General features: G+C 44.3%; 1 protein-coding gene across 1 annotated transcript in view; it reads right to left on the minus strand.

The window, feature by feature from the left end:
- The window catches only part of pawr (PRKC, apoptosis, WT1, regulator), a 58,305-nt gene that overhangs the window by 18,231 nt on the left and 13,690 nt on the right, over positions 1 to 26,384 (minus strand). The window contains exon 2 of the mRNA XM_030046177.1: positions 3,494 to 3,619. Coding sequence (XP_029902037.1) covers positions 3,494 to 3,619 — 126 coding nt within the window. The remainder of the gene's footprint in view (positions 1 to 3,493; positions 3,620 to 26,384) is intronic.

Below are 26,384 nucleotides of genomic sequence, written 5' to 3' on the forward strand. Positions count from 1 at the left end.
CAGTACAAATCATCTTTCCAAACTGTCCAAGCAAGTACAAACAATTTTTTCATGGTTTAAATATGATCGCAAAGAGGAATCATCATGGCAAAATATATAACATCTGATACACATGTTGTATATTCCAAGATCCTTAGTGGAGTTTCCATTATATCCGCAGCAGCTACCTTAATGCAGAGCAGTCACAGTGTGTTTTTGGTTGGGAAATAGTCCGAGGTCTGGGGAGATAATTAACAGCCCTGCTGCTCTCATCATGACTTGAACTGCACTTTTTTTTTTTTTTTTTTTTTTTTTTAATAACGTTCCTTTTGTCCAGATATCTTGATACCAGTTGAGAGGTCCGGCCGCTCGCTCTCGGCGTGGCTGTATATCATAATGGGCCCGACATGGCAATTGCTTGTCTCCCTCCGTGATAAATGGGGCCCAAGAGAAACGGCACATATTTGGGACGCTCCGTCTTTACAGATGTCTAACTGACAGCTCTGTAGTAAATCCGCTGGCCAAACTGTATCCCTCCTGCGCTTTATCTCTCCCTGTCTGCCTCTTTATGAGCTACGGGCGGGCTATGGCTGGCACAGGACTCACAGCAGAATATGAATGTCAATTTTGCACGAGTGACAGCGAGAAGTCTAATGGGTGGTGTCTGCGCGGCCACATCTGCTCTGTGTTAGGGCTTGTGTTGTGATGGTGAGAATAGATACAGCGGGCATGACTGGGCTTATTCTGTTTTAAATGATGGACGGAGAATCTCTTTCTGTAAATGAATGGATATGTGGCCAGGCTGCAGAAATGTCCCTTCGCTGAACTGTTGGTTTACGCAAAGAAGCAGCTCGTGTAGATGGTGAAACTTTGCCTTCCTCTTACTTTTCAGGCCACATCTCAGCAGGTGCTGTCACACTCTTCCGGTTCGCTCGGTGTTTGTGTGCATATTTTATACACAAGACCTCACTTTGTGTAAACAGCCTCAGACAGCTCCAGCCCAACTCCAAATCCGCCTTGCTGATGCATAACAGCCGATCCATCTGGAAAGAAACTCTCAGCTGCATCCACACAACTGGTCAGTCGGCACTACCATTCAGATGTGTATTCGTTTCTCTCGTGCCAATTTTCATGTCAGTCAGGTGATTTTTGTACAGGAATAGAAAAGTACAACAAAGGTTTTAGCAGCTGTAACACAGCTGGATGCTTTCCACATTCCCTCTGTGCTCAGTTTCTTATTGAAAATCGTTGTGTGTGTGTTTGCAGTGAGATGGAGACCACTGCACTCTTGAATCTTAATTACTTTTCTCTTCAAAAATGAAACATTACGAGCTTGTCATTTCGGATTTGCTTTCATTTTCATTAATTCACTTATATGCTCATTCTGCAGATACCTCCCGGACTTATTTGGATCGAGAGCAGACAGTCTCTGCACGGGTTCAGCATTACTGAATAAACACAATACTACTTGCCAAGATTAAAAGGCTCATTTGGTAGATATCAATAACCTCTCTAATTCACACAGATGAGAAGCAGACCTTGCACACAGCGAGCAGATCATAACACTGGCTTCAAAACGACATTTGATTATTGCAGCTCCTCATTTTGTTGTCTGCGTTACATGGGGCTAAGCTGTTGTGTATACTGAGAAGACACTACTTTCGCACTGTTATTCATCATCGGCGCGTTCCATCTTGTTATCTTGTTATAAACTGCTGACATTTTTGTTGTATCCCTTTTGCCCCAAGCTGTCTTTCCTACTTCTGCTTCTGTTAGTGATTTCCTACATTCCCCAGAATGCCTTTCAACGAGCCTCAGAGAAGGGGTGTGAGCTTGCTCCATTCAGCTGTGGGCGGGGCGCTACACAGTGGAGAGCGTGAGTGGGACAGCACAGTAAGTGTAAGAGAGGACGTCTTCCCATCGAGAGAGAACAGTTGTTGTGCCCCTTACTTAGAAATCAACAAGTCTTGTGTCTGCATTGCATTCTGGTCAAGTGGGGCTACTCTGGGTGCAGAAACAGTGGCAAAGAACACAATCTACCATAACTTACGACTGGTTATGTTTCAGGAGTGCAATCGCTCCTGGATCGGTCAGTGTGATGTGAGGATAAATCCACCCTCATTAAATGTTTCTGCAGTTTGAAAGTGTGAGGTTTTAAGATTGGAAATCCTGTTTCCAGTGCAGTCATTCTATTTTGTGGTCCATTTCCATGAAATTCATAGGTATTTGAGCACCGGATGAACCAGATACTATGCCTGCCTCTCACCTAGACATGTGAACCAAGCCTGTGATTTGACACTAAAAAAGAGTGAATTCCTTCATGGCTTGGCTTGTAGTGATTTTCAACTCTCTCAAAACTTCTCCTGTCATCCTTAAAATCGGAGGCTATAATGGATGCCCCGCTGGTTCACCTGGTAGAGTATGCACCACATACCAATAAGTCCTAGTCCTTGTTAGAGCAGCCTGGATTTAATTCCAACCCAGTTCCTTTGCGGAATGTCTTTTCTCCTCTCTACCTCCTTCCTGTCTCCCTCTACAGTCACTGTGCAATAAAAAAGAAATGCCTAAAAAATAATTTCATAAAAGTCAGAGGAGATATTGCAAAGGGACACCGTTATAAGGTGGATTGGTGCTACTATGTGCTACTACAAAATGTTAAGCTGTCATTGTGGGGTTGTAGAGTCTGGAACGCCTAAGGTTGGGTATGGATGTGTAGTCCTTTTGATCATGATTGTGTTGGTATAGCAGCAAAAAAATGTTGAGATGAAAATGATCTCTTAAGACAGATCATAGGAAAAATATTTATTGTAAGACTGTGAGTCGATGGTAGAGCACAAATCTCTAGAAATGGTTTAAAAGTCAGTTTTCGGGACATTCAATTTAAGAACCGGTGATAAATGCACTTTCTTACTCTATTGGACCTCCCCTCTTACGATTGATGTCTTCCTGTATGATTGTTGAACGTCACTGCAAAATGCCTAGAAAGATGTTACTCTTTGATTCTAAGGGACTGATACCAAAAAGGATGCAACTGCTATACACTGGTCATAAAGCCATACAACACTTCTGTGACATACCTTGCTGTGAATTCATACTTCCCTCCAGTATTTTATTCATTACCCCTGTGTTTTATACTATATCTGCAGGAACAGGCAAGCAACACCACCAAGGAACAAACTGGGCCCAGAGATGTGTTAAAGCATTTTGAGGTAGATGTTTCCTTCAGGAGCTTGCACGGTGATGATGAAACGCTAAGACACCTTTATTTTTGAACCACTGCATAACATGCCTTACACATAAAGTCATCTGTTGCTAAGTGTTCTCTTTAAAGAGCCGCGTGTCTCACTGGGCAACAGTGCCTCTGCTTGGCAGCACTGATGCATCTATCTGTGCAGCATTCTGCTCAGGGGAAGGGGAGAGGAGCAGCACAGGATTGTATGAAGAGAGTTAAAAAAAATAAATAAATAAAAAGATTATGGGCACTGTTCCACAAGTCATGTTATCATCCACTTACCATTAAGTGGCCGGTGCTGGGGTCAGCAGTCATGGCCTCGTTCTGGAAAGTGTTGGCCTGAACCAGCTCTTCCTCCCTCTTCCGCTCCTTCTCCCCTCCATCATCATCGTCCAGTTCATCCAGGCTCTGAGAGGACAGAGGGCGGAGAAAAATAGAATCATTAGATCAGGCTTGGATAGAGGGAGGACTGTCGTGCTGATGCGCGGCGACAGGCGAGGTCATTCCCACCATAACAGCGACAGTAACCTCTGGCTCAACACAGCCAGGGTCTCTTCCTAATCCTCTTAAGACATGATCACATTCACTTCCAGGAATCCCTGAGGAGCTGCGGCGCAAAACACTACCCAACACTAGATGGACTCAACAGGAAGGCGGCCTGCACATGGGCCTTTCACCTCCTGGGGACAGTTGGAGGGGCTTTTTGACCATTGGAATGTCCCTTGAACACACACACACACACACACACACACAAAGACCAAACAACCCTTTGACACAGGGGTGGCAAATTTGCCTTCACTGTTCAGTCAGAGATTTTGCACACTGCCTGGGAAAGAATCCAACTTTTCTTCTTGTAATCTGGGTCCTCAGAGTTATCATGAAATATGGGCCTGGCCTTGGCGTCCTATGTGCTCCGCTTTGCTGAGAACTGCACGAGCCAGGCTGCCGAGTTCATTTGTCCGAGAGGTGAAGATGCATTGCATAAACAGAGCGCGACATTAGAATGGATGGTTGGATCGTGACGAGAGACAGAGACGGGGGCCAAACTCCCAGAGGGGGCACAATGCAAACCAGCCTTTCCTGTTTCACAACAAAAAAGGTGCCCGCAACAGGCCCTTTAGTGGTAAAAATATCCTTACAAGGTTAACAAGGAATGCAGTCATTTGCAAGGCCTTTCCTGCCAAGCGGTTTATCAGCTGTCCTTGGGGAAAAGGCCTGCTCCTTTCTTTTTGACTCACACTCAGACTGAGCATAATGCCTCTGCTCTCCTCTGCCTCTTGACATACTATAGGTACTCCTCAGCCTTTCATGTGAATGTGCCCACACATCCTGTGAAATGCTTTCCTGCAGCAACACGTAGCTGCAAACTGAACAGAGCAGCATTCAAGGAGGGAGAACTAACAATAGCAATGAACATTAAATGGTAGAAATTATGGAACATATAATGCAAAATCAAACAGAAGTCAGTCTGTGTCAACACAGTGCTAAATGTGCAATGACTAAAAGTTTTGCTATGCACTAGCTGCCAGAAATCTGGAATCAGGAATCTGAACGTTTATTTTGGATGGAGATGCAGCCCATTTTGCCCTCTAATACTTGGAAATGCTATGCATTTCTGCTATTCCAAATAAAGGAATGGGAGATCTGTGTGCAACCATATATGGGATGTTTTTGTTCCTTACATCATCAAAATCAGGCTCTGTATGTATTTGTCGGGCCAAATCCTCACCTTGGACTCTGGAAACAAACATAAGGGGTGGGAAGATGAATGAGCAGTGTTTTGACTATGTGTCCATAGTTAATCATTCAGAAGGCTCCAAACCTCAGAGTTATTTAAAATGGGACCAGTTTGTGAAAAAGGCAAGAACAGAATTAGCCACAGAATTGCACAATTATGGCAGAATTATAATCCTGCTTATTTGGCAAAATACCGTGACCTTGATTATTAATCACAATTATGTTCCTCAATCTCAGCCCTTTAGTATTTAAACATATACTTTCACTTTCTCCAGTTCAATGCTTCTCAAAGTAACAACAGATAGAAAGGTTTTTTTTTTTTTTTGCATTCTTACTTTTATCGTGGTCCTTATTTACACACATCAAACATCAGATAATTACTGTTTCATAATGTTGGAATCCAGCTATAACCCTGGGGCAAACTTTGCACAGAATCCGTATTGTTTGTCCTCATGCGGTGTCAAACCAAAGTATCCTCAAATGACAGATGATGACAGATGATCCACTTTTAGAAACTTAACAACAGTTTGAGGGTTTTCTTCTCTAACATCAGGCTGATCCATTCTTTCCCGCTTTGCTCATTGCTGTGTTTTTCCAACGATGGTCGATGCAAGTTTTCTTTCCCACCGGAGCTTCCTGCCTTTCCTAACTTCCGATATGGTTGCATTGGTGCACGTTGCACAATTTACGTAATTATTAATCCTGGGAACATAAAATCATGGTATACAATTATCTATGATTCATTCTGCTGACCTAACGAGACATGGCTATGGTTAAGATTGTAAAATGTAGTGAAATGAGTCAACCACATAAACCGTAAAAGAGCCATAAGGGGCCCCAGGAAACACTGGATGCATATATAAATACATAAATGCTGGCTAAGGGTTCTCTGATAAAGTGATGATGACACATGCCGAGCAAGAGAGATAGAAAACGTAATGTGATCTGAAAAGAAGCAGCAAGTCCTTTCTGCTTCCTGTTTACACTACGACAGAGTGTCAGGGCCTCATGAGAGTGTTTACTCTGTAGTAAAACAAGCACCCAGGTCTAGCTCAAGCTTCAATAACTACGTCCATCACACTGTGGGACGTGAATTAAAGAAGCTCCATCTGGAGGCAGACCGTCTTGGTCTATTGGAATGTCTGTTGTGGTTGGAAAAACTCTCCTTTTGGGGAGGAAAATGATCTGCCATCTATCATTCTTAAAGCTATCCCGGGCAGCAAGAATGTGAATGCATCTGATTTTTGGTCAGCACCGCAGTCGACTGCTTTACTTCACTGCTTGGGCGTTTCCCCTCTCAATGTGACGTCTCGTATGTGAGGCATTCATGTCATAGTGAATATGACAAGTAATTTTCAGGCAGTTTGCAGCCCAATTGCCGTGTTACTGTTTGATGGCTAATGTCAGCTTGCTGATGGTTGGTGTATTGCCAATAGTCATGCAGAACTAGCAGACATACAGCAGTGCCGGTAGGTGATTGGAGACTGATGGCTGATGGCTGATGTCACCCCAGAAGTTCAGCTGAAGCCAACGTCTTTGCTGCAAAGAGGAAATGAGGCAGCCACGGTCAGTACTGGCTGATGTTTATCTGCTCATACAGAATGAATGGACTTCTGGTGACTGGTTTCTCGAATTGCTGCCATGTACACACAGTAATAATGCAGAAACTACGTTTACAACATGTCTCTTATGTGAAAAGGAATCTTTGACAAAAAATATGTGCACAATAGACCGAATTTAGCACGGCTCCACTGCACATAGAGGTCTAAACAAAGTTAAGTGAAAATAATGCACAGTAAGCTGGTCATTTACATCAAAACAAGCTTTGATGGGGTGAAGCAAGCTCCTGACCCAAAGGAATTTATTTTGCAGTAAAGACCGGCTTCCAGTATATTATCCAATTCCAGTATGATTAGTCTTTACCCTGTAGCCAGCAATAAGAGGTTTTATGTTCTCTGAATAATGCACTAATAGAAAGATGTTGTTTGTTTCCAGCTATGGTTATGCAGTAACCAATGTGTTTTGGCACAAGTTGTTGCCAGTTAATTTGATTTGAAGTGGATCAAACATCTTGAATGCTGGAGTGATATGGTTAGATGTGAAACAACAGTCTATCACCCAGAAATAACAGACCTCAGCAGGTGTGCACTGGCCAATCAGAGCTGAGCATTCAGCACTTAGCATAATAAAAGCCATTAGTGGCCACAGACTTGGTACACGCCAGTAATTGGCTGCCTGTGGTCAAATGTTTGATACCCGCTCCCGAGCATCTAATCATAATCCGGAAGCACCTCCACTTCCTCAGAGGAGCCAGTGAAGATTCAACTTGAACACAAGTGCTGTCTTGTTATCCTGCTACTGCCCTGTCCACTTAGTCCTCAGATTTATCTCTAAACAAGCAAAGGGCACCTCCACCAGAGGCTGCACTCTTATACAGCAGGCTTAATGACTTGTGTGTATTAATCACCTGCCACTCGCCTCAGCACAGTGACTTCATTAAGATGATCTATTAGAGAAGAGGGGATGCTGGCACAAATGGTCATCCTACTGCCCACTGTCTCTTCATCAGCAGTGCCAGTCAGCTTAGATAACAATGCATGCAGGCTCAGCGCTGGGTTCAGGTATGGCAGAGATTGAAGCAATGAGGACATCCACCCTGGAGCTAGTAGCTGATTAATGTGACATGAGACTGCCAAGGTGTTATGTCCAGGAGCGGTATGTCCACCATGAGCAGGAGCGACCCATCATCTGACGCCGCAAAAGGTGTGACCAGAGCTTCACTGACCTGTAGTAATTGCATTTACAGAAGTGATAAATTTAACCCTGTGAGGAAAAGTTGAACTTAAATTTTGTGCCACCACTTGTGAACTGATATATGCAACAATGTCTTCTTTGACAAAAATACCATCAACAGTAAATGGGAGGTCTATGCAGACGACGTGGCAGTGGTGCTTGAAGCCTATCCCCATTTAGTTTTGCACACATGCACACAAACACAATACAAACACGGCTGATTCTTGAATGCGTTTCCGTGCCAAATCCTCTACGAGCGTCTCCCCAAAGCCAGAACTCAAGATTCATCAACATTGTCACTCATGGTTAGGTTCACCTCCCTCTTTCTAAAATCGGCTGATTTTTCATTTCAAGACAAAAAAAATGCAAAAACAGCCATGTTTTAACAGAGAGAGTTGTCTGGGGACAGAGAGTCAAATTGCGTACAAGACATTCTCACCAGTCAAAGCTTGTACTGGCCACGAACCCCTGAGTTCCTTTCTTGAAAAACAATGTTTATCGAGTGAAACCCTTGCACTTTTTGGCTTTGAACCTGAAATCTGCTTGACCCTAATTTTCACTCCAAGTGAGACTATAACATTGTAATCAGCACGGGGTGCAATAAGCCTTAGTCAGCCAGACCTCAAAATGAGTTTCGCTTTACATGGGGGGGCACAGTAAAAAATGAGCTTTTTGGCAAACAAACAACAGGGGTCCGCTGTGATTGTTGACCCAGCGATAGCAGCATCAGCATTCCTCTCCGTGTGTCAGACAGAGCTGAGGCCCGAGGGCAGGCCGGTCAGCGGGGCTGGGCAGGGGTCCTCTGACTGTCTGGAAGAGCTTTAATACATCTGTGGGAAACAGCCTTTGGTGTGCTTCTGGTTTGCCAAACTTGTTCTCTTGTCTGTAACCTCCACAGTAGGCTTGGAGGGAGCAGCAGAGCCGCCCGGGCTTGTGACGTGCCTGGTTGTGTGTGTGGAGAGTTGAGAGGACAGAGGGGGTATGTGTAGCTTCGGGGAGTTTGCTCTGTGTAAATGGTACGTTATACTCCAATACCGCAGACCTCCACAGAAAACCACATGGCCCCTGCTTGAGCTCCCTTCTCAGAAAGTGGTTCTCATGTTTTGAGAAGACGTGGGATTCGGCAAAAAGTCTAGAAACAAAGATTGAAAGGCCAGCACGCTAAAAAAAAAAAAAAAGAAAGAAAAAAAAAAGAAATCAATAACTGTCAATCATTCTGTTTGGCTTATGTTTAATGCTGCCTTGAAACAGCTTGGTTTAAGATTCCAGAGAACTGGGCTGAATGTGAGCTATGCGGTCCATCTTGAGCTCCTTGGAGATGGATTACAGCACAGGGAATGGTTTAAGAAGCCAGTGGCAGACCTTACATAACCCTCCTCCCTGCCTGTCAACAGCCTTAGTCAAGTTTCAAGCTGTGCCCCCGACCCCCGGCAGACCTTGTTGGATGTGTAGCTGTGACCTCTCCTTGTGTTTTCGTGATGTATCACACGCAAACCGACAGGCGTTGGGGATAATGGCGGAGCCTATTCCTGGCCATCAACAGCAGAGGCGCTGCAGGAGCTTTGCCCAGCTCAATGTTAATAAAAGAAATCATCATCAGTACGGACAACAGTGGTATTTTTCCTGTCAAATTCAGGTACAAAATAATCTTTCAATTTATCAATTCAAACAAGCATCCAACTGTGTATGAGTTCTCTGATTGAAAGCATTAAAATTGAAGGCAGGATGAGCATTGCAGGTAAGCAATGCAAATGACTCAAAAAGGGAAGAAAAAAACCCCAATTGAATAAGGTGACAGATTAAAAACTGGCATAAATGGCGTAAAACTGTGTGGAATGTTGTTAATGCATGACATCGGCTGATTATAGTTAATGTCATGCAATATGCCACCTTCATGGAAAATTGAGTAATTACATGGTTTGGCCTTGGATTCCTGGTAAATATTTAGCGCTTTGGTAAAAATGTATGCACAGCAGATTGGTTCTGCATAGCCATGGAGAAAAAGCAGAGCCAAAGCCATTTTTGAGGGCCAAAACATACTGAGCCTTAAGACGCTGTTGTTACCTAACAGGCACAAACCCTCTCCTCCATTTCTAGCAGTACACAGTTATTTCACATCAAACTAGAATACTGATAGTGACAGGCAGCCTATAGGCCAATACTCAGCTCTTGCAAATTATGGATCCATGCTATCTCCATAGTTGGCATGCAGTAACCTATGAAATACAGCAAAATGTCCTGAAGTTCAACTTCATAAAAAGCAGAAGTACTGAGACATCAGATTTCAGTGCTCTCCTTGTAAGTCAAACACGTTCCTCTTATTTACATTTTAAAACCCATCACAAAATGAACCATGCATTGTTTTCATGTCTTGTGTTCTTCTAAACATTGTCATCCCAGGAAATGGAGAGCAGACCCAACTATTCTGTTGGGCAGGAGGTTTTTATCTTTTTGTGTATTTGCTCAAGGCTACTCCATAAACAGTGTTGACCTGCTTCTGAATGAAGGGTATGCAGCTTGTAGTTACGGCCCCATTAGCAAGTCAGCTGTTTGTTTTCTCTAGTGTTTGACCAGGCAGAAGACTGTACATTCACTAACTACAAACAGACATTGGTCCACGTCACCGGCCAGTGTGGAGCTGCCTGCTGGCTCAAGCTAGGCCTGCTGAGCTCCATTTATCAAGTGCACCAAGTGAAAAATGATGTGGATGTGATCTTGCCTTTCTTCACAAAGTTTATACCATGGTCTGAGAATTGGTTTCTGAACAGCAGGTGTGCGTTCAAACCATGTAATGCAAACACAGTCCAGCTCAAGTTTAATCAGTGCTCTAAATTCATATTTTGAGGTTTTAGCAACATACTGGAATTTAGGATTTTAATTTGTAGACAAATCCTATTTTAAAAATACCATGTGCTTCTAAACTATTTTCCCAGCAAGCAACACTGGCATAACAATATCAGCTCTGAGCTGGCTGAGCCGTTTTGATGCAAATGTGTGCTGTGTTAATCGATTCTGACAAAAACACATTGTCTACAATGCCATAGCTGTAGTCAGTAATGTTAGTCAAATCAGTAGGTCTCCATTGCTAGTCTAACATGTTTATTTTGACAACTAATTTTGACATAGATTAGTCTTAGTGCTCTTGGCTACTCATAGGCTGTGTGAAAACAGTGTGGGCAGAAAGAACCATATGTAGGCAGTCCATTAAAAAGCTTTTAATGCACACCTCCTCATGGATTACTCCTTAATAATACATGAGCAATTCACTTCATTAACTAGCACATAGAGGAGGGACGTTGGATAAATATGGTTAATGCTCATGTACAGTCAAAGTGCTTGTCTACTGTTTGTCAAAGTAATGTAGGCTGAAATATCATTTTGGTTGTTGAGCACTGCCGGCGTTCAGTGTCCCGAGATTTCCAAACTGACACTCATCGTCTTAACTTGATGCATGACACGTACCGTGTCTTGGATCTAGCTGTACAACAGACGCAGGATAGGTTTAACATCTGCGTGTCCCAACCACAGACCAGGATGGCTGTAACTCAAGACAGAGTGAGACAGTCAAGGGAAGGCTGGTGGTGGAGGCTGCCAGAGCGCTTTAGACCGACAGCCTCTCCTGGGTCCAGCCTCCCTGTAATGAATCCTATTTCAGCAAACCAGCAGTAATAACGGGGTGCCTGCTGTGTACCGTATGGAGGCAGTGGGGGGAAGTGGCCCTGTGTTTTGTCTAACCCCTAATCTTGTTTTCGCCTCAGCGCTGGCATGCACACTTCCTCTTCCTTCCCGTCTTAATGTTTTTCTCGGCATGGTCCCCTCCTGCCAAACTGCCCCTCAAACCCACTCACTCCACCAGTAGCCTTACAAAACTTCCAATTCCACCCCTCCATACGGTCATATTTGTCTCCAGGCTGCGTCCGTGGCAGAGCAGAGCCAAGGAGTTACCCTGTTGTTTTCTGTCTGTTGACAAGCGCATCACCCAAATGCAGGCAGTTCTCTAAAAGCCACACAAGCAGCTAAAAACCATGCAGGGTGGGGAACACAGGATGAGCAGCCAGGAGACAAAAGGGCACTGGAGCAGCATCCAACAGCCTGCTGCTCTCTCTCGTTTCATATTTCATGCTCGCACTCCCTTTGTCTACTACCGTCTCTCTCGCAGTCATTATTTCCAATACCAGATTGAACGGCCACCTTAGAGTCATCTGAGAGCATATATCTGACACTGTGTTGGGGAGAGACATGGGAGCTGGGGTGATGGAGATGCATAGGAAAGAGTCCCTGTGTGAGAGTTAATAGCAGCTTATCTGTCGACCTGCCCCTGCTGTGTTTATCTGCAGACTACAATGTGGCCTCTGACCCTGAGTGGTGGCTGACCGCCGCCCCTTCTCCACAAACTTCCTCCTTGGAATGCCTGGTATCTGCTCACATGTACAGCCAATGTGCTTTCTCTCCTGGCTCTCAGTCCCATGCCAAATGTGTTGTTTAACAGCTGGTATCCCACACTATTCTCTGATTTTTTTTATTTATTTATTTATTTTTTACCCCCCAAAGCCTCTTGAATGTGTTGCCCCTAGGATACCTAGCAACCTGGCATGGATTGGGCTCATTCATTTCGTAGGAGAATAACAAACCCACCATTTCGACAGTGGGTTATTGTGTCCATGAACCCTTTCCATGATGTACACCTCACAAAGGGGTAGAGATGTCTTAGCCGCTGTGGCACTCCAACGTTTAAAGAGAAATCGCTTCTACCTCCCTTTTGATTGGGTTTATCTAATGAGAACGAGCCACCGGCAGCTGCAGCCAAGCGCCATTCAGCCTTTGCAGCCTTTCTGCTGGGCCATCGTGTTTTTTGGCTGCTGACGCTGAGTTTTCTTGGCTGTGGGCTCGCGCTCATTCAGAGCTCCAACAACTCTGGGACTATTCAGGTTTCATAGACCCATCAAAAGAACCACAGACATGCTGGGCAGGAGTAAAGCCAGGTCCACAGCATCCAGGAAGCTACAAGAGGCAGCAACAGCAACCGCAGTGCAAATGGCTTTCTAACATTGTCAGACAGCTTGATGATATTACTGCCCAACAGCTTCTGAAACACAGAATGTGACCTAGTTGTAGATTATCTAGATGCATTTTAACCTATCAAAGTTATTACTTTCCTATAAAGTAGAATAAATACCATCTAAAATAATATCGCTTTTAGGCTGATGATGTTGTAAAAGGATAAGCCAACCTACCAAGAATGAGAAGATGGATTTGGTTGAGAGGCAATTTACTGCTCAGTGCAGTTAAATAAAATGATTTATAAAACCTCAGGTCAATATTACCTACATCATGGAGATCAATCCGAAAAGAGGCCTAGGAGGAATAATGAAGACCTTTGCAAAACACAAAAAATGAGACAGCTGGTGACTGATTATGAAGCACTTGAGAGTAGTGGTGAGTCAGCCAGGCAAGTGTCTGTGTTGAGTGACTGCTGGGCGTCAGGAGAGCAGTAGCAGCCTGAGGGCACCTGATGGCACTGCTCAACCATCCTCCTTCCCAACCAACACCTGAACTAGACACCTGGCAAATAAAGGCTTTGCATTTATGTCACAAAACTCCTGGCAACCACGCCTGGCTCTGTCATGGAGGTCCACAGGAGAACTGGGCGTGCACAGATAATGGCTGAATTCAAAACAACCGGGCTAGAAAAAGGAAGATATCTGAAATAAATGTTGTGTGGGTGTGGGTCAATAATGTTCATACAAGTGAATTATCTAACTATTATCTAACTAGCTAGTATTACTTCCTCTTTGGCTATCTTTTTCTTAGAAATCTTATTTGTAGCCTTAGTATCTTCTCCAAAGCACTGGGTTCCAGTTTGGAAGTTCAATCAACCTACACAAACAGTTGGTTTTGGGTTTTGCCAGCGAGCTACCTAGCCAGGTAGTTCACATGCAGCTACACACTACTACTATCTTCTACTATATGTTAGATTGTGCAAATCAGATGTGTTTATCAGATGCATCCAAAGGTGTTCACAATTACTGCTGCCCAATAGCTGGAGACCTCCATCAATATGGCTGCCAGAGGATTTGTTTCATCACCTTAAAGTCCTCACCTTTCCACCTTTATTACAGCAAGCTCTAATCTGAGTCTAAAAAGACCATACAAGTGATTTTACATGTTTAGTGTAGCACAGACATCATGTTCCTGCAAGTCTTTTCCCAAAGCAACCCCAGTATAATTTTTCCTACTGTTTCTCCAGCCATTGGTTTCCATTCATTCCACTATGGTATGACAATGAACTTTCAGACTTCAAACTTTCTTCACACCAGTACTCCATCACTGTAATAAAGTTGTCAACATTAGTTTTCCTAAAAGCAGCAGCACTGTTGGGTTTTGAAGACTTGAAATTGAGTGGAGTGAACTTGTCCCTCCATCAGAAAATAGTCTCCAGGAAAACATTTGCTTCACATAATAAAGCAATAATAAGTCTATGGTTTATGAATGGTGACGACAGAGTTAGCCTAAGAGGCAGAACATTATAAGGTGGGTGTTTAAACCAAAAATTCATATTTAATAATCAAGGGAGTTTGATTATATTCTGTAAAATGTTTCGTATCCCCACATGATTTGCAATGTAAAATGTGGGTAAATTGTTGTAAACAGGACAAATATTCAAAATCACTGCTATGGTCTTTTAAGACTTGGTGGTATGGTCTATTCTGGTGCTGGAAGTTGTGAATGGTAATCTAGCACCATAACTGTATGTAGTGGGCAGTTCAATAGACAATAGCACTTTCTCCTGTCTGTTAACCTCCTGATTTCAAAATGGCCTGATTTCTGTGGCTTTCAAAACTGTCCTGTCCAAGCTGAGCAATAAGGCAGAGTTTTATATGCAGGAAAAGGATCATTTTGAGGCAATGTGAGCCAAGCAGGAATATGTTGCCTATTTGTATTACTATCGTCATCTTTTATATTTCAAAATAGAGGCCAAGCAAATTTAGTTTTCAATCAAATACTGCACAAAAACACTCCTCTGCTCTTGAGATGCCAGAGAGTTTGGGTACTGTAGTTTGTTCCAATCCTGGGTTTGGTCATTAGAGAAGTATGGCTTGAAGAGGAGTGATTTCCTCCTGAGATTCCTCTTTTTAAAGGGTCTGGTCTGTTTGTGAGCGATTCCTAAGCCTAAATCACAGCCTAATTAAGGAGATAATGTCTTGTAGAAACACAACAAATACCTCTGGCAACCAGTGCACCCTGTAGTTTCAGAGTGGGTCACAATTCAATTATTTTAGATGGAGCTTCTTGTTCCCTCACTGTGGGGCAAAAGAAGACAAGGACTGTCTCCTGGAAATCAAATTTAATAATGGGATTACGCTGCCTCGGGAAATAAATTGTCTTCTTTGTCTTGTTAGCTGGGAGCTATTGTTCATTTTCCCCTAGATTTTTTTTTTTTTTTTTACTAAAGCTCTTTTTTCCTATTTGGAAAGTCAAAGAACGGAAAATTTCATAGCTCTGCCACGTTTGACAGGGAAATACCACACACACACACACACACATACGGTGCCTTTGCCTGTTTGCACAGCGGATCACACATTAGTCTACACATGCAGGGACACGCTGCTAAACCGGCCGGTGAATTGGCAACGTGTATATAATTGATACCATCTGCAAACCACCCTAAGTGAGGTCCCTTCCACCAAACAACAACTCAACCCATCTGCTCTAATTCCTGCTCTATCTTCTGCTATTTATTTATTTACAGAGCTTTTTTAGTCGAAGAACAACTCGGTTTACATAAAAGCTATAAATCACAAGTCATGGCATTTTCCTTGCATGACTGGAGGTATTTGAAGACACTGCTATAACAGGTCAGTTATATGAGTGAATCCTCCCACATCTACCAATTTCCATTTCTCCATATTTATGCATGCCAAACCCAAAACGTGCTTGAAACTGAATCCCATAAATGTGGAATGAGTAATTATATCAAATTTATGACAGAATAAGGCCCTTAAGTTTCCATTTTTGTCCATAAACTTGAGTGGAATTCAGAGCCCACTTACAGCCCATAAGACCAAAACAAAATGCTGACTGGGTTACACGTCGAACAGCCCACCTACCATACAGCTCAGCAGAGAGGGGCATCTGGGACCACTGTACCTATGATTGACACGGCTTAGAAAGAAAAATAACCACTAGAGAACACAGGGAACACTTTCATTTAAGCCCAAGTCTGCCAGCCAATTCCCACATCGATACAATTCACCCTTTTCATTTCCTATTCATGATTCCTGGACAGAGGGGCTATTTCAGAGGAGAGAGAGGAAAGCCGAGCAGCGGAGACACACACACAAAAAAAAGCAATTTACGGACCAAAACAAAAGGAAGGCCACCCTCAGAGTTTATTATTAGGACTGAGACAGAGGTGATGGCATAAGGAGCTATAAAAGGATGGTTCCTTCAGTCTAAATGTTTGTTAGCTGGACACATGTTACTGGATTTGCACGGGTCCAGAAGACAGACAATAACATCACATCATCGGCACATTCCCAAACCATTTGGTACCATTTAAGAAACAGACCAAACCAGAAGTATGCGGTGTGTACACTTGCGCGTATCTGACTTGCCGTCATAAAAAAGATTCCACACATCTGGGGAAAAAACAAACAAACAAAAAAAAATGGACTGAGCTAAACTAAATCAGGCAGCCCCGGTGGTAAAAATGAGGTGAGGACAAAGCCGGCAGGCAGGTGTTTGGAACGGATCAAACCAAACCTGAGCCAATCAGGAGAGGGGCACAATATTTTGATCTCACCCAAAATGATGAGATGAGATGGGATGAAACGAGACGAGACGAGATGAGACAGGACTTAAATGATCCCTGTATCTACACTGCACTGTTGCAACAAGAAAAAAATCTACAGACAGACACTAGATGGAGATAGAAAAAATTAGAGATCAGAATACAGATAACAGTGGAATGAATGAAGGTCATGTAATAAATACGGTGTTCTTCTCCTTGCTACTAAGAAATGTACAGCCATGAGGGCGCTGGCAGGTATCCAATGCGGATGAGCACACAATCCAATTCAAGGTCATAAAAAGTGAATATGCATCATTAACTTTCTAGATTTACACTAACACATATGAATAGAATATAATCATATGAAAGGGAACTTGTGCAGCGTGAAAATGCTCATCAAATGCACAAACGACTTGAGAGCATACTGCATGTGCATTATCCACAACATGCAGAAATGTATTCAAAACACCCACAGATGTATGCACTGATCAAGTCATGGTATAGGAGCTGCACAATGCAATCCTGCATTTTTAATTGTGGAGCTTTGGAATGCAGTCAAGCATGCACTGACCTCAAATGAAAAGGGACGAGCACCACGGCTCCCATGATGATGACAGTCTTATAATTCATTGCACAGAGACAGGAGATGAATATTAACATGTACCTTGTGAAACATGCAGAACACATTCACAGCTTAGGAATTTATCAGACACTCTTATCCAGGGTGATGTACACGGAGTAGATCCCGGCATCATCGAGGCATGGGGCCACAGCGCTGTAACAATATTTCTAGAATGATCACAAACAAGAGGAGTGCTAGAAATAAAAAAATAAGAGATATAAGACAAGGGCGGAAGGGATATTTTTGAATCGATATGTCAAGTACAGTAGCATTGGGGTAAGTGTGTGAGTGCACGACTCAAATCCTGGACAAGAGAGTCTGAGAGAAGTTGCTGCAGAGAGAGGTGAGTGCCCGGCCAGTTTCCAATATCAGAGGAATTTCAATGAACGGCTAGTTGATCCCCAGAGCCACGGCGGTGAGACACTCATCAGGTTTCAGTGGGTTTGCTTTGGCCAGTTACACCACATTCTCTCCAGAGTCAGCCCTTCGTGCCGGGAGAGATGAGTAGCAGACACTTAAGAAAACATCTTTTTTTTTTCTCCTACAGCTGCCGAACATGAAAATTGCATCTGGTGGAATGATTAAACCTGTGTGGCCACTGACCAATCCCACTAAACCAGACTTGCAATGCTCTTGCAGATGCTCTCGTGCGCAGTGAATGTCAAAATATTAAAGGGACTGGGAAGACTGCTTTTTTTTGGTGAGACTTCAGAGCCACTGGGGAGGAGATGGAGGCCTGGACAGTGGCGTTGCCCTCCCACTGAGAGCATCGCGTGGTGTGAGATTAATGTGAAAAGACAGGCAGCGGGTCCCTGAACAGAACAGTGTTCAATAAATGAAGTGATATTATCTACAACCTCACAAAAGTAGGCCTCAGACACCTATGTCATTTCGCTGGCAGGTATACTCTTATCTCACTTCAACAGACATATATCAAAACAAAAAAGAGACAACAATGATAGAGGGGGAAAGATGAAAGCGAGTTACTTTCCTTGTACACTGGCGGGCTTGCTCTTCATGCCATGCCCCCAGGCTGAGGACAAACCCTGGATATTTTGCCAGGATTGGCGTTCAAACCGCACAACTCCAGATATAAGCACAAAACAAACATTTCAGTTCCTCTGTTTCGCTTGCTTTCTTCGTTTTGTGCTTTCTTGATAGTTAAAGGTTTGGTTGAAGAAATGCCCCCTGAGGCAGTGCAGATGGGGCTCCTGTCCCAATATATCCTCCATACACAAAATTTCAGGTCCAAAATAAACCAATGTGCAAGTGGCATCACAGTGCTGGAAGCTCGACAGCTCTGCAACAGTTGTGGGGGGGATAAGATAAAAGAAAAACATGCCGGATGGGAAAGCCGATGTGTGTTTGGTTGCAGCCTGTGATTATGTTATGTAATTTCCACTGAACGATGCACCTCCTCGCCACCCTGATTGTGTTTTGTATATCCTTCCCGACATTCACGGGTCAAAATGAGGCCTTATCTTTTTGGGGCAGTGGTCTGTTGTTCCACGCCGGGTGACTCTGCCTGTGCCTTTGCTCCACATTCCTCAAGGGCAACAACACACTGGGGAAACTATAAGCTGTCATCTGCCCTCCCCGAGGCGAACTCTGGAGCAATCAAGTCCACAATTTCAACCATAAAACAGCGGTTGAATGGATTCCCCTATGGACGAAATGGAATTTGGATTGTAGGAGCTGAACCGACCCAAAGCCTTGGTGGAAGCACATATCCCAGCATGCTTTACAACCTGCCAGCAACTTGCCAAGCAAACAAATAAGTAAATCAATCAGTGTGGCAAAGCCTACAGCTGCATGCAGAATATCCTCTCATGGCAACTCTGCTTCCTAATGAAGACTCCAGATCAGCTGGTTACATGAGCGCCAAACAACGATCTGAAAATGAGTGCGCGTGCACCAAAGCGTGTAATCACAATAAACGCTCAGAAGAGTTCCCAGCATCCTTGTTGATGGCAATTACTGCAAGCGGACAAAAATGCACAGCGGGAATAACTTAAGAAGGAGAAAGTGATCGTCTTAAGTGTTTACATGGCTTCATACTTTACTGTTATCCTGTTGCAGGCACACTCAAATGTCTCCACGTGACAGACACACTGTCACCATTAGTTAGAATGTTAGAGGTAAGAATGAAAGTTAAGCTTGTAATAATTATTTTTTTACGGTATATATTCTGCAATTGGGATAACTAGACTGACATTAAGTTATTCTTTATTTTGCTTTACCGTATGAAAATGCAAAATAGGCTTGTCTATGCCATTAAAGGTGTTTTAAGGACACATTTACTCCCTGTTCCCTGTTTGGGACAGGGGGGTTAACACTTTGGTGTGATGTTTAAAAGGCTGGATGCCACCTGAGAGGACACTTTTCGGACTTTTGCCTCCAGATACAGTCACGCCATAATTTCTCTTAAATTGATACTGTGATTATCAGCTCGCCGCCTGCTGTGCACCAGGACCACCAACCACTTAACTCGAATTAACCTGAAATTAAAATGAGTGCTTTGATTCGGAGCCCGAAATGAAGGCGTCATTTCAGCGCTGAAAAGCAATTTGAAAGCGATAGGGAGGTGGAGGCAGCCGAAATCCTCGGGGCGCATTAAAGCAAAGAGTAATTAAATTCACCTCTGTGTTATCGCAAGGTATTACTTACTTTTGTGGTGTTTACCTCCAGTAACAGGAGGCCTTTGTTTCAGACACAAAACACAACATACGATGGCTTAGATGTCTCTCCTCTCTCGTACACACAGATATGCACACACCCACACACCACCTTCCTCCATAAGCAAAACCGCAGCATCATTACCCTCCTGTCAGGACACGCTGGGCGACATAAAACCAACACCCTCTTTAATACAGCATGGGAAAGGGATCATTCACACCCTAATAAATAAAATACAACATTGCCTGTGGAGTTGTGGCTGTAGTAGTAGCAGTAGTAGCATTATCTTGGGTTTCACTGCAGAGTTTTGCAGTACAATGTGTACACTGGTTCATGCAAGTTCCAAGTGAACCAGCTGCCCCGCCCCTTCATGACTGCCTTCGGTAATCCAGCGGTACATAGATGCGATGTTTAAGCCAAAACAGCTCGTGTGCAGTGATTGGCTGCCACTTGAAGAATAATTCACATCCTCCAGAGTACTTGTCTAACCCACAGCTTCGTAAAGCCGCCCACTTTACAGCTCGCCTGATCTATGCGCAGTGGAGAAAGTGGTGGCTACTGGCAGCACACCAGCGTGTTTGGAGGCAGCTACAGCCTCCAAACACGTAACGTAACATATGTTTTAGTGTTTCAAAAGAGCAACAAATGACAGCCTCGAAAGCTTTTCAGGAGGAGGGAGTGTGTTGCTCTTCGCCCGGCTGCCTCTGGGAAGAGCTTGATATGCAGCGAGCAGCAGGCTGTCATAAAGAGCAAGTTTGGGTTTGATTTTGTGAGCCCCTTGTGTGCTCAGGCCCAGAGCTTTACAAGGATAAAGTTCAGGACTCATTGAATTGAGAAGTTTTACATCCAAAAGTCATACATTTTATGATGACCGAGTCGTCTCATAATCATAGCTTTGACGGTGTAGATGAAAAGACCGTCTTCAGAGCTGTCATGTCAGCCAAGTCAAGGCCTTTTCATCCTGCCAAGAATACATTCTTTGTATGTATTTTTTTTGGCATGATAATGGTGAGTGTACTGATTGTTAGCACAAAATATCATCTGTGGGCTGTTTGAATTAAAAAAAAAAAAAAAAAAAAAAAAAAAAAAAAAAAAATCAATATCTGCTTTCAAAAACCCCACACTGGTCAAACACTAATCTCTTTTAATCACCACACTCCATCCAATCCAACCCAGCACAAAAGTGAATTGTCAGTTATCCAACACCGCTGCAGTTGAAACCCAATAAATCCTGTTAACAGTGCGAGGGAATTGGACCTGCTGCAGCATCTGACACACTGTGCTTTGATCATCACGCGGGTGGCTCACAGCCTGTCAGTTTGCTTTGACATTCGGAACAATCCAGGCGCTTTGTGTTTTGACTGACGTTTTCTCTATCCCCGAAGTCGCTTATTGTACTGAACTTACTGAATTATTTCAGCGGCGGGGCTTGTTCGGGCGATCGTAAACCATAATAGGAGGTGAACCGAGGGAGAGGGGGGGGGGGGACATGAGGATGAACAACTGGAGAAGCGCACTGGGTCTTTGATTATAGCACTATTTAGTTGTTTGGCAGGGCTCCTATCCAATATAAGCTGCTGGCTTCATGAGAAAGGCTCCATGGAAGCACTTGAAATTTGAATTTGGGCTACAGAGAAACAGCAAGTCATCACTCTGAAGTGCGAGCGTCCAATTCGTGCGGTCCACCGAGAAGCTTGGTTGCGGTGCCAGAGAATATCTTGCAGTCTGTTAATGAGCGAGGAAATAAAGCGCTTGCCTACCCTAGCCAGTTTTCATGAAGTCCACCATGTTGCTGCTGTACGACAAGATGAGGCTTCCTTGGCCCAGGCTCCGGTGCTGAATAGATTTGTAATTTCAGTGCAGCTGGCTGTTTAAATAATGATGGAGTGCATTTCTTAAATTCGATTTTTTTTTTCTGTCATTTTAATTTCATGCATTTGCATGTATAAGAACCTCAAGAACTGTCTAATTCCACTGAAATTTCTGCATGCAACCTGCAAAAAAACAAATAAATGTATTTTCAAATCTTATTGAAGCACAAGTAAATGTGCAACTGAATACATACACATTTTGCATCACTACTAATAATATGATAAGAGTGAACATGTAGAATTCATCAGCCACAAGTGGTTAACTCTATTTTTTATTAAATAAATATGCAAAACTTTATTGCAAAACTTCAGTGAGCAACTTCAGTCTAACTCAGAAACTTTCTGCCATCAATCTATGATTTCAACATGGAAGACAATGCAGAAACTGCACACTGGTGGAAAAAAGCGTGAGCCTTGTGAAAGATCTATTGTGCTTAAGGCCAAAGCATGTGGAGTATAAGATTCATTTTGTAAACAGGCTGCTGGGCACGACATTACAGCAGAGAAACAGTGCTGCGATAAAAAAAATATTAAGCACGGAAGTTAAGCACAGCGTGGACTAGGAAACAATAAGCTTAATGTTTCGGCTCAACATAAGCCTATCCGCTATGCAAAACACGCAGCTCCCGTGCAGGCAATTCTTTGGCTGCGTTTGACTGTTGAGCTGATTGCCTCATATAACAGCACATAAGTAAACCCCGAGGAGTGTGTGTCGGTGTACTGCAACAAGCCTGTATGTCAGTGGTAAGCTAAAACTGCGTTAATGGAGGTGAAATCTGAAGATGAGTCTGCTCCACAAGAACTGGGACAGGTGAGGAGTTTTGAAGGCTGTGGCGACGAGGCCCTGTGAATACAACCTATTGTTCTCTGTGGTTCACAGCGGGCCGTACAGTTTGCCTGGGATTACTGATTGTGTCACAACATTCCCGTCATAGCAAGACGGGAAAGGGGAGAGGGGGGGCTTCCACTCTTCCTGGCAGAACGAGAAGAGACACTTTGCTCCCACCAATAGCAGCTTTCTCTCTCTCATTATGCTGGTTGTAAGAAAGGGGGGAAATGTACCCAAACGGCCGAGGCCTGGGGACTTTTTTTTTTTTTTGAAGCGCAGACAAAAGGCAGGGCCAGCTGGGGCAGGGCAGGGCAGCACAGTTGCGTGATTAGTGCATTCCTCACCACTCCACCCCGCCCGGTGCAACGGCACAGACAAGAGACAGCGCACGGGCTTAGAGCACACAATAACCCTTCCCTCTCTCTCTCTTTTCCCTTCTTCCTCTCTCGCTATAGAATGCTGACTCACCGCATCACCGCATTTACATACAAATAACGGCACGGGATGGGGTTGTTATCGCGACCTGCCCGCTCGCCCTCCGCCTCCCCCCCGCTCGCCAGGCGGAGCGGGCCGGTGGTAATAACTTGCCGTTAAACAGGTCGGGTCTTTCCCTCGGGCTGAAAAAAAGCCTCGAGGTTGTCAGATTAGAATGGCCGCTCTGTTAGCTGAGGGCTGTTACTGACAATCCTCCTATCGTAGGAGCCACCCTTACCCTCCCAGCGCCAGATGAGGGGACACAAAGACGACATAAATGACAAATACGGCCTTGAGATAGCAGTTGGCTATGTCGCCTTGGAACACGCAGGTGTACGGTGACAACAGCGGGGGGATAACTGTCTTGTAAATAAAGGTTTTGCATGCTGTGTCTTTGATTTGGCATGGGGGCCTGACAGTCAACCAGAGAGGAGTGGAAAGGCATAAATCAGGCCTCATCTACACATCCCCCTTCGGCGGGAAGGCCCCCTGTCTCTGTTGTGTTTGTTTCAGGTAGATTTATGCTCATATAGCTGCTCCCTTTCGCTTAAATCTGGCCCTGCAGAGAGGATCACCCCAGAAATTTGTAATAAACTCTGCTGGGCAATCAGAGGCAGCCTGAAGGGCCAAGGTGAGAATGCGGAGGGGAAGAGAGTCAGTGTGAACTCGTGCCCTCGAGCACAGCTTTGTGCCGGTTATTCATGAGAACGCCGGCTCCACGTGTGAGTCTCTGGGAACGTAACACTATCGCTCCGGACAAGTGAGCTGCCTCTCTTTTTCGGCGCAGGATAAAAATGGCTACCATCGCTCTGCAGTCTTCCACGGCCATTCACGTCTATCTGGTACGACAGAGAGAGGAGACAGGCTTGCTTTTGGTTAGCTCGGGATGAAGTGGGGGGAAAAGAAAGTGGGGGAATTCGTTCAGTGTTTCTATAATGGATATCCCTGGAAGACGCCCAACCAGTCATCAGTGCTTTGGGGGGAAAATATGCAAGGAGGAAGAGTGAGGGATGGAGACGAAGAGGTACAAAGCAGGAGAAGGGGGAAGAAGCAGAGTGTGCATTGAGGCATACCATTTGGCCCCATAAATCGACCAAGGCTAAACGTCGACGGGGATCTGTAAGAAATTAAACAGAATCCATTCATCTGCATCCATATTTAACCTTCCACTGTAACTTTGAGAAGCTACAGCATCATTATTCCCTGCATTGCTGTGCACGGGAATCTCACGTCCCGGGAATAGCTCAGAAAAAGTGAAAGGCAATGCCTCCTTGACGAGATAAGGGGGAGATTCGGTTACGGCGCCTGCCACGTAATATATTATCACAGACAGCTGATTGCGCCCCTTTAATATTTCAAGACTAAAGCACTTTATCTGCTCTTTGTAGTGTCATTTGAAGAGAGGGGGGGGGCAGCTCTACGCTTAGAGAGAGAGGCGAAGCTTTGCATGCAAATGAGGAAGCCAACTGGAAAGTGTGTCCAGATTAATGGAAAGCACCTCGCTTCGGAATAATGTTAGAGCCAAGCCAGCGCTGCAGCATTAACACAAGCCCACCAACCTCGCCACGTTCTGCACTAAAGATGCTGCTTATAATGACTCTCAGGTATATGTTAATCCATGCATTAAAAAAAAAACTGGTAACTGGCAAACCAGCGCAGTGTCAATAAAAATAAAATCCAAGCTGAAGACAGAGATATACGGCGACAGCTCCTGTGCGGTTGCATAACAGCGTTTCTGCCGTAACATTATGTAACTGATCTCTGGGACAAATTGATCCACGTTCTAAATCATTCTCCCCTGAGGCGACGGCGCTCAGAGTTTCACACTGTGCGCTCCAGAGAGCCGAGAGGAGACGGCAGCGTTACGGATGTGCAACTGATGCACATACCACTGTGAAACCTCCCTCGCTGTTCCGCCCTCCTCCTCTCTGCGTGCAAGGACATGCCGGATCCCCGATTTAATGACTCTTTGGAAAGGTGGGGGGGGGGGGGGGGGGGGGTGGCAACAACAAAGTGGAGAGCGAAGAGTTAGAGCAACATTTGGCACTCCACTTTCTCAGCAATTACAGGCCTGCCATTAACCCTGAGCAAGGGGGAATCGCCAATTGCCGTGTGACAAAGCGATGGAGAGTCATTACATCTCTTGGTCATTATCTCGCTGTAACACCAGGTATCATATGTCTTTTTGAGAGAGACTGATAAAAAAAAAGGAGATGTGAAATGTGGGCTGCGAGAGTGAGCCTGACAGCGGGCGTGTTCTCGAGTCTCTTTCCGTGCAGTGATCCCTGTGCTGTGCCACAGGTCCCCAGGGTGCTCCACTTCCAGGCAATAACGCACCAGAGGCAGCGCGCTCCCTCCTGACGATGCTTCCTGCGCCGAATAACTTTTCCTCCCCATTCAGAGCTAATGAGATTTGACATTTTAGATGTGCCTGGTATGAACTGTCTGGGAAGAAAAAAAAAAAAAAAAAAAAAAGACACATTTAAAGGAGCAATTTGCGAGATACTTGTTTGTTGTGCTCAGTGCTAAGCGCTCGTTCCCGTGGAGTTTCTTCCCGGCGCTCACTTGTCAATCAAACCGTGCAGTCGGCACCGCAACCTGCAATCTTTTTCTTTGCGTTTTCTGTTGAAGTTTGAGTTTCTGTAGTTGTCGCTCTTTTTCTTTGTCTGTTCAGCCGTGGTGGCTATCACTGCTTATGCTAATCACCCAGTTCTTCTTCTGTTTATTCTAAATGATTCTCTAGCTGCTGCTGGAAATATAAAACCTCATTTCTTCTTTTTCAGTGATTTTTCCAAGAAAAGAGCTACAGACACAAAATGTATAAAACAGCGAGTGTAAAAACTTTCATGATCTGAATATAGGTTGAATCAATATTGTGTTAAGCAAACCAGACATTTATTTATTTACTTTAGCATGAAGTGACTGATGTCACATTACCCATATATTTCTCAGACAAATTATCCTCATATCTGAATGTGCTGTCTGTCTCCCACATGTCTGAGCAACAGTAACTTTGAAGGAAAAGGGGGTCATGGTGGTTTTCTGTGTGTGTGTGTGTGTGTGTGCGTGCATGCATACACTGGGGCTGGGTTATGGAGTGCACCTTGCCTTTTCTCCGAGTAACACAATACGCAGATATACTGTATCGGAAACCGTTAAAGCATGTTTTGCATTCCAGCAGGAGAGAGGCGGGACTATTGTGTACAGAGGCCATTGTGTTTGGCCGCTGGCAGACACCATACCAGACCATGAGTCATACAATGCACCGTCTGAACCACCGACCACCAGCTAATAGCATGGGCTGGGAAAGGTTAAAGCCTACGGAGTCCACAGCCTCCGACTCAGGCCAGAACCCAGGCCTGTTTCCCCTCCCGTCTGAC

This window comes from Myripristis murdjan, chromosome 23 (assembly GCF_902150065.1).
Source record: "Myripristis murdjan chromosome 23, fMyrMur1.1, whole genome shotgun sequence".
NCBI lineage: Eukaryota > Metazoa > Chordata > Actinopteri > Holocentriformes > Holocentridae > Myripristis > Myripristis murdjan.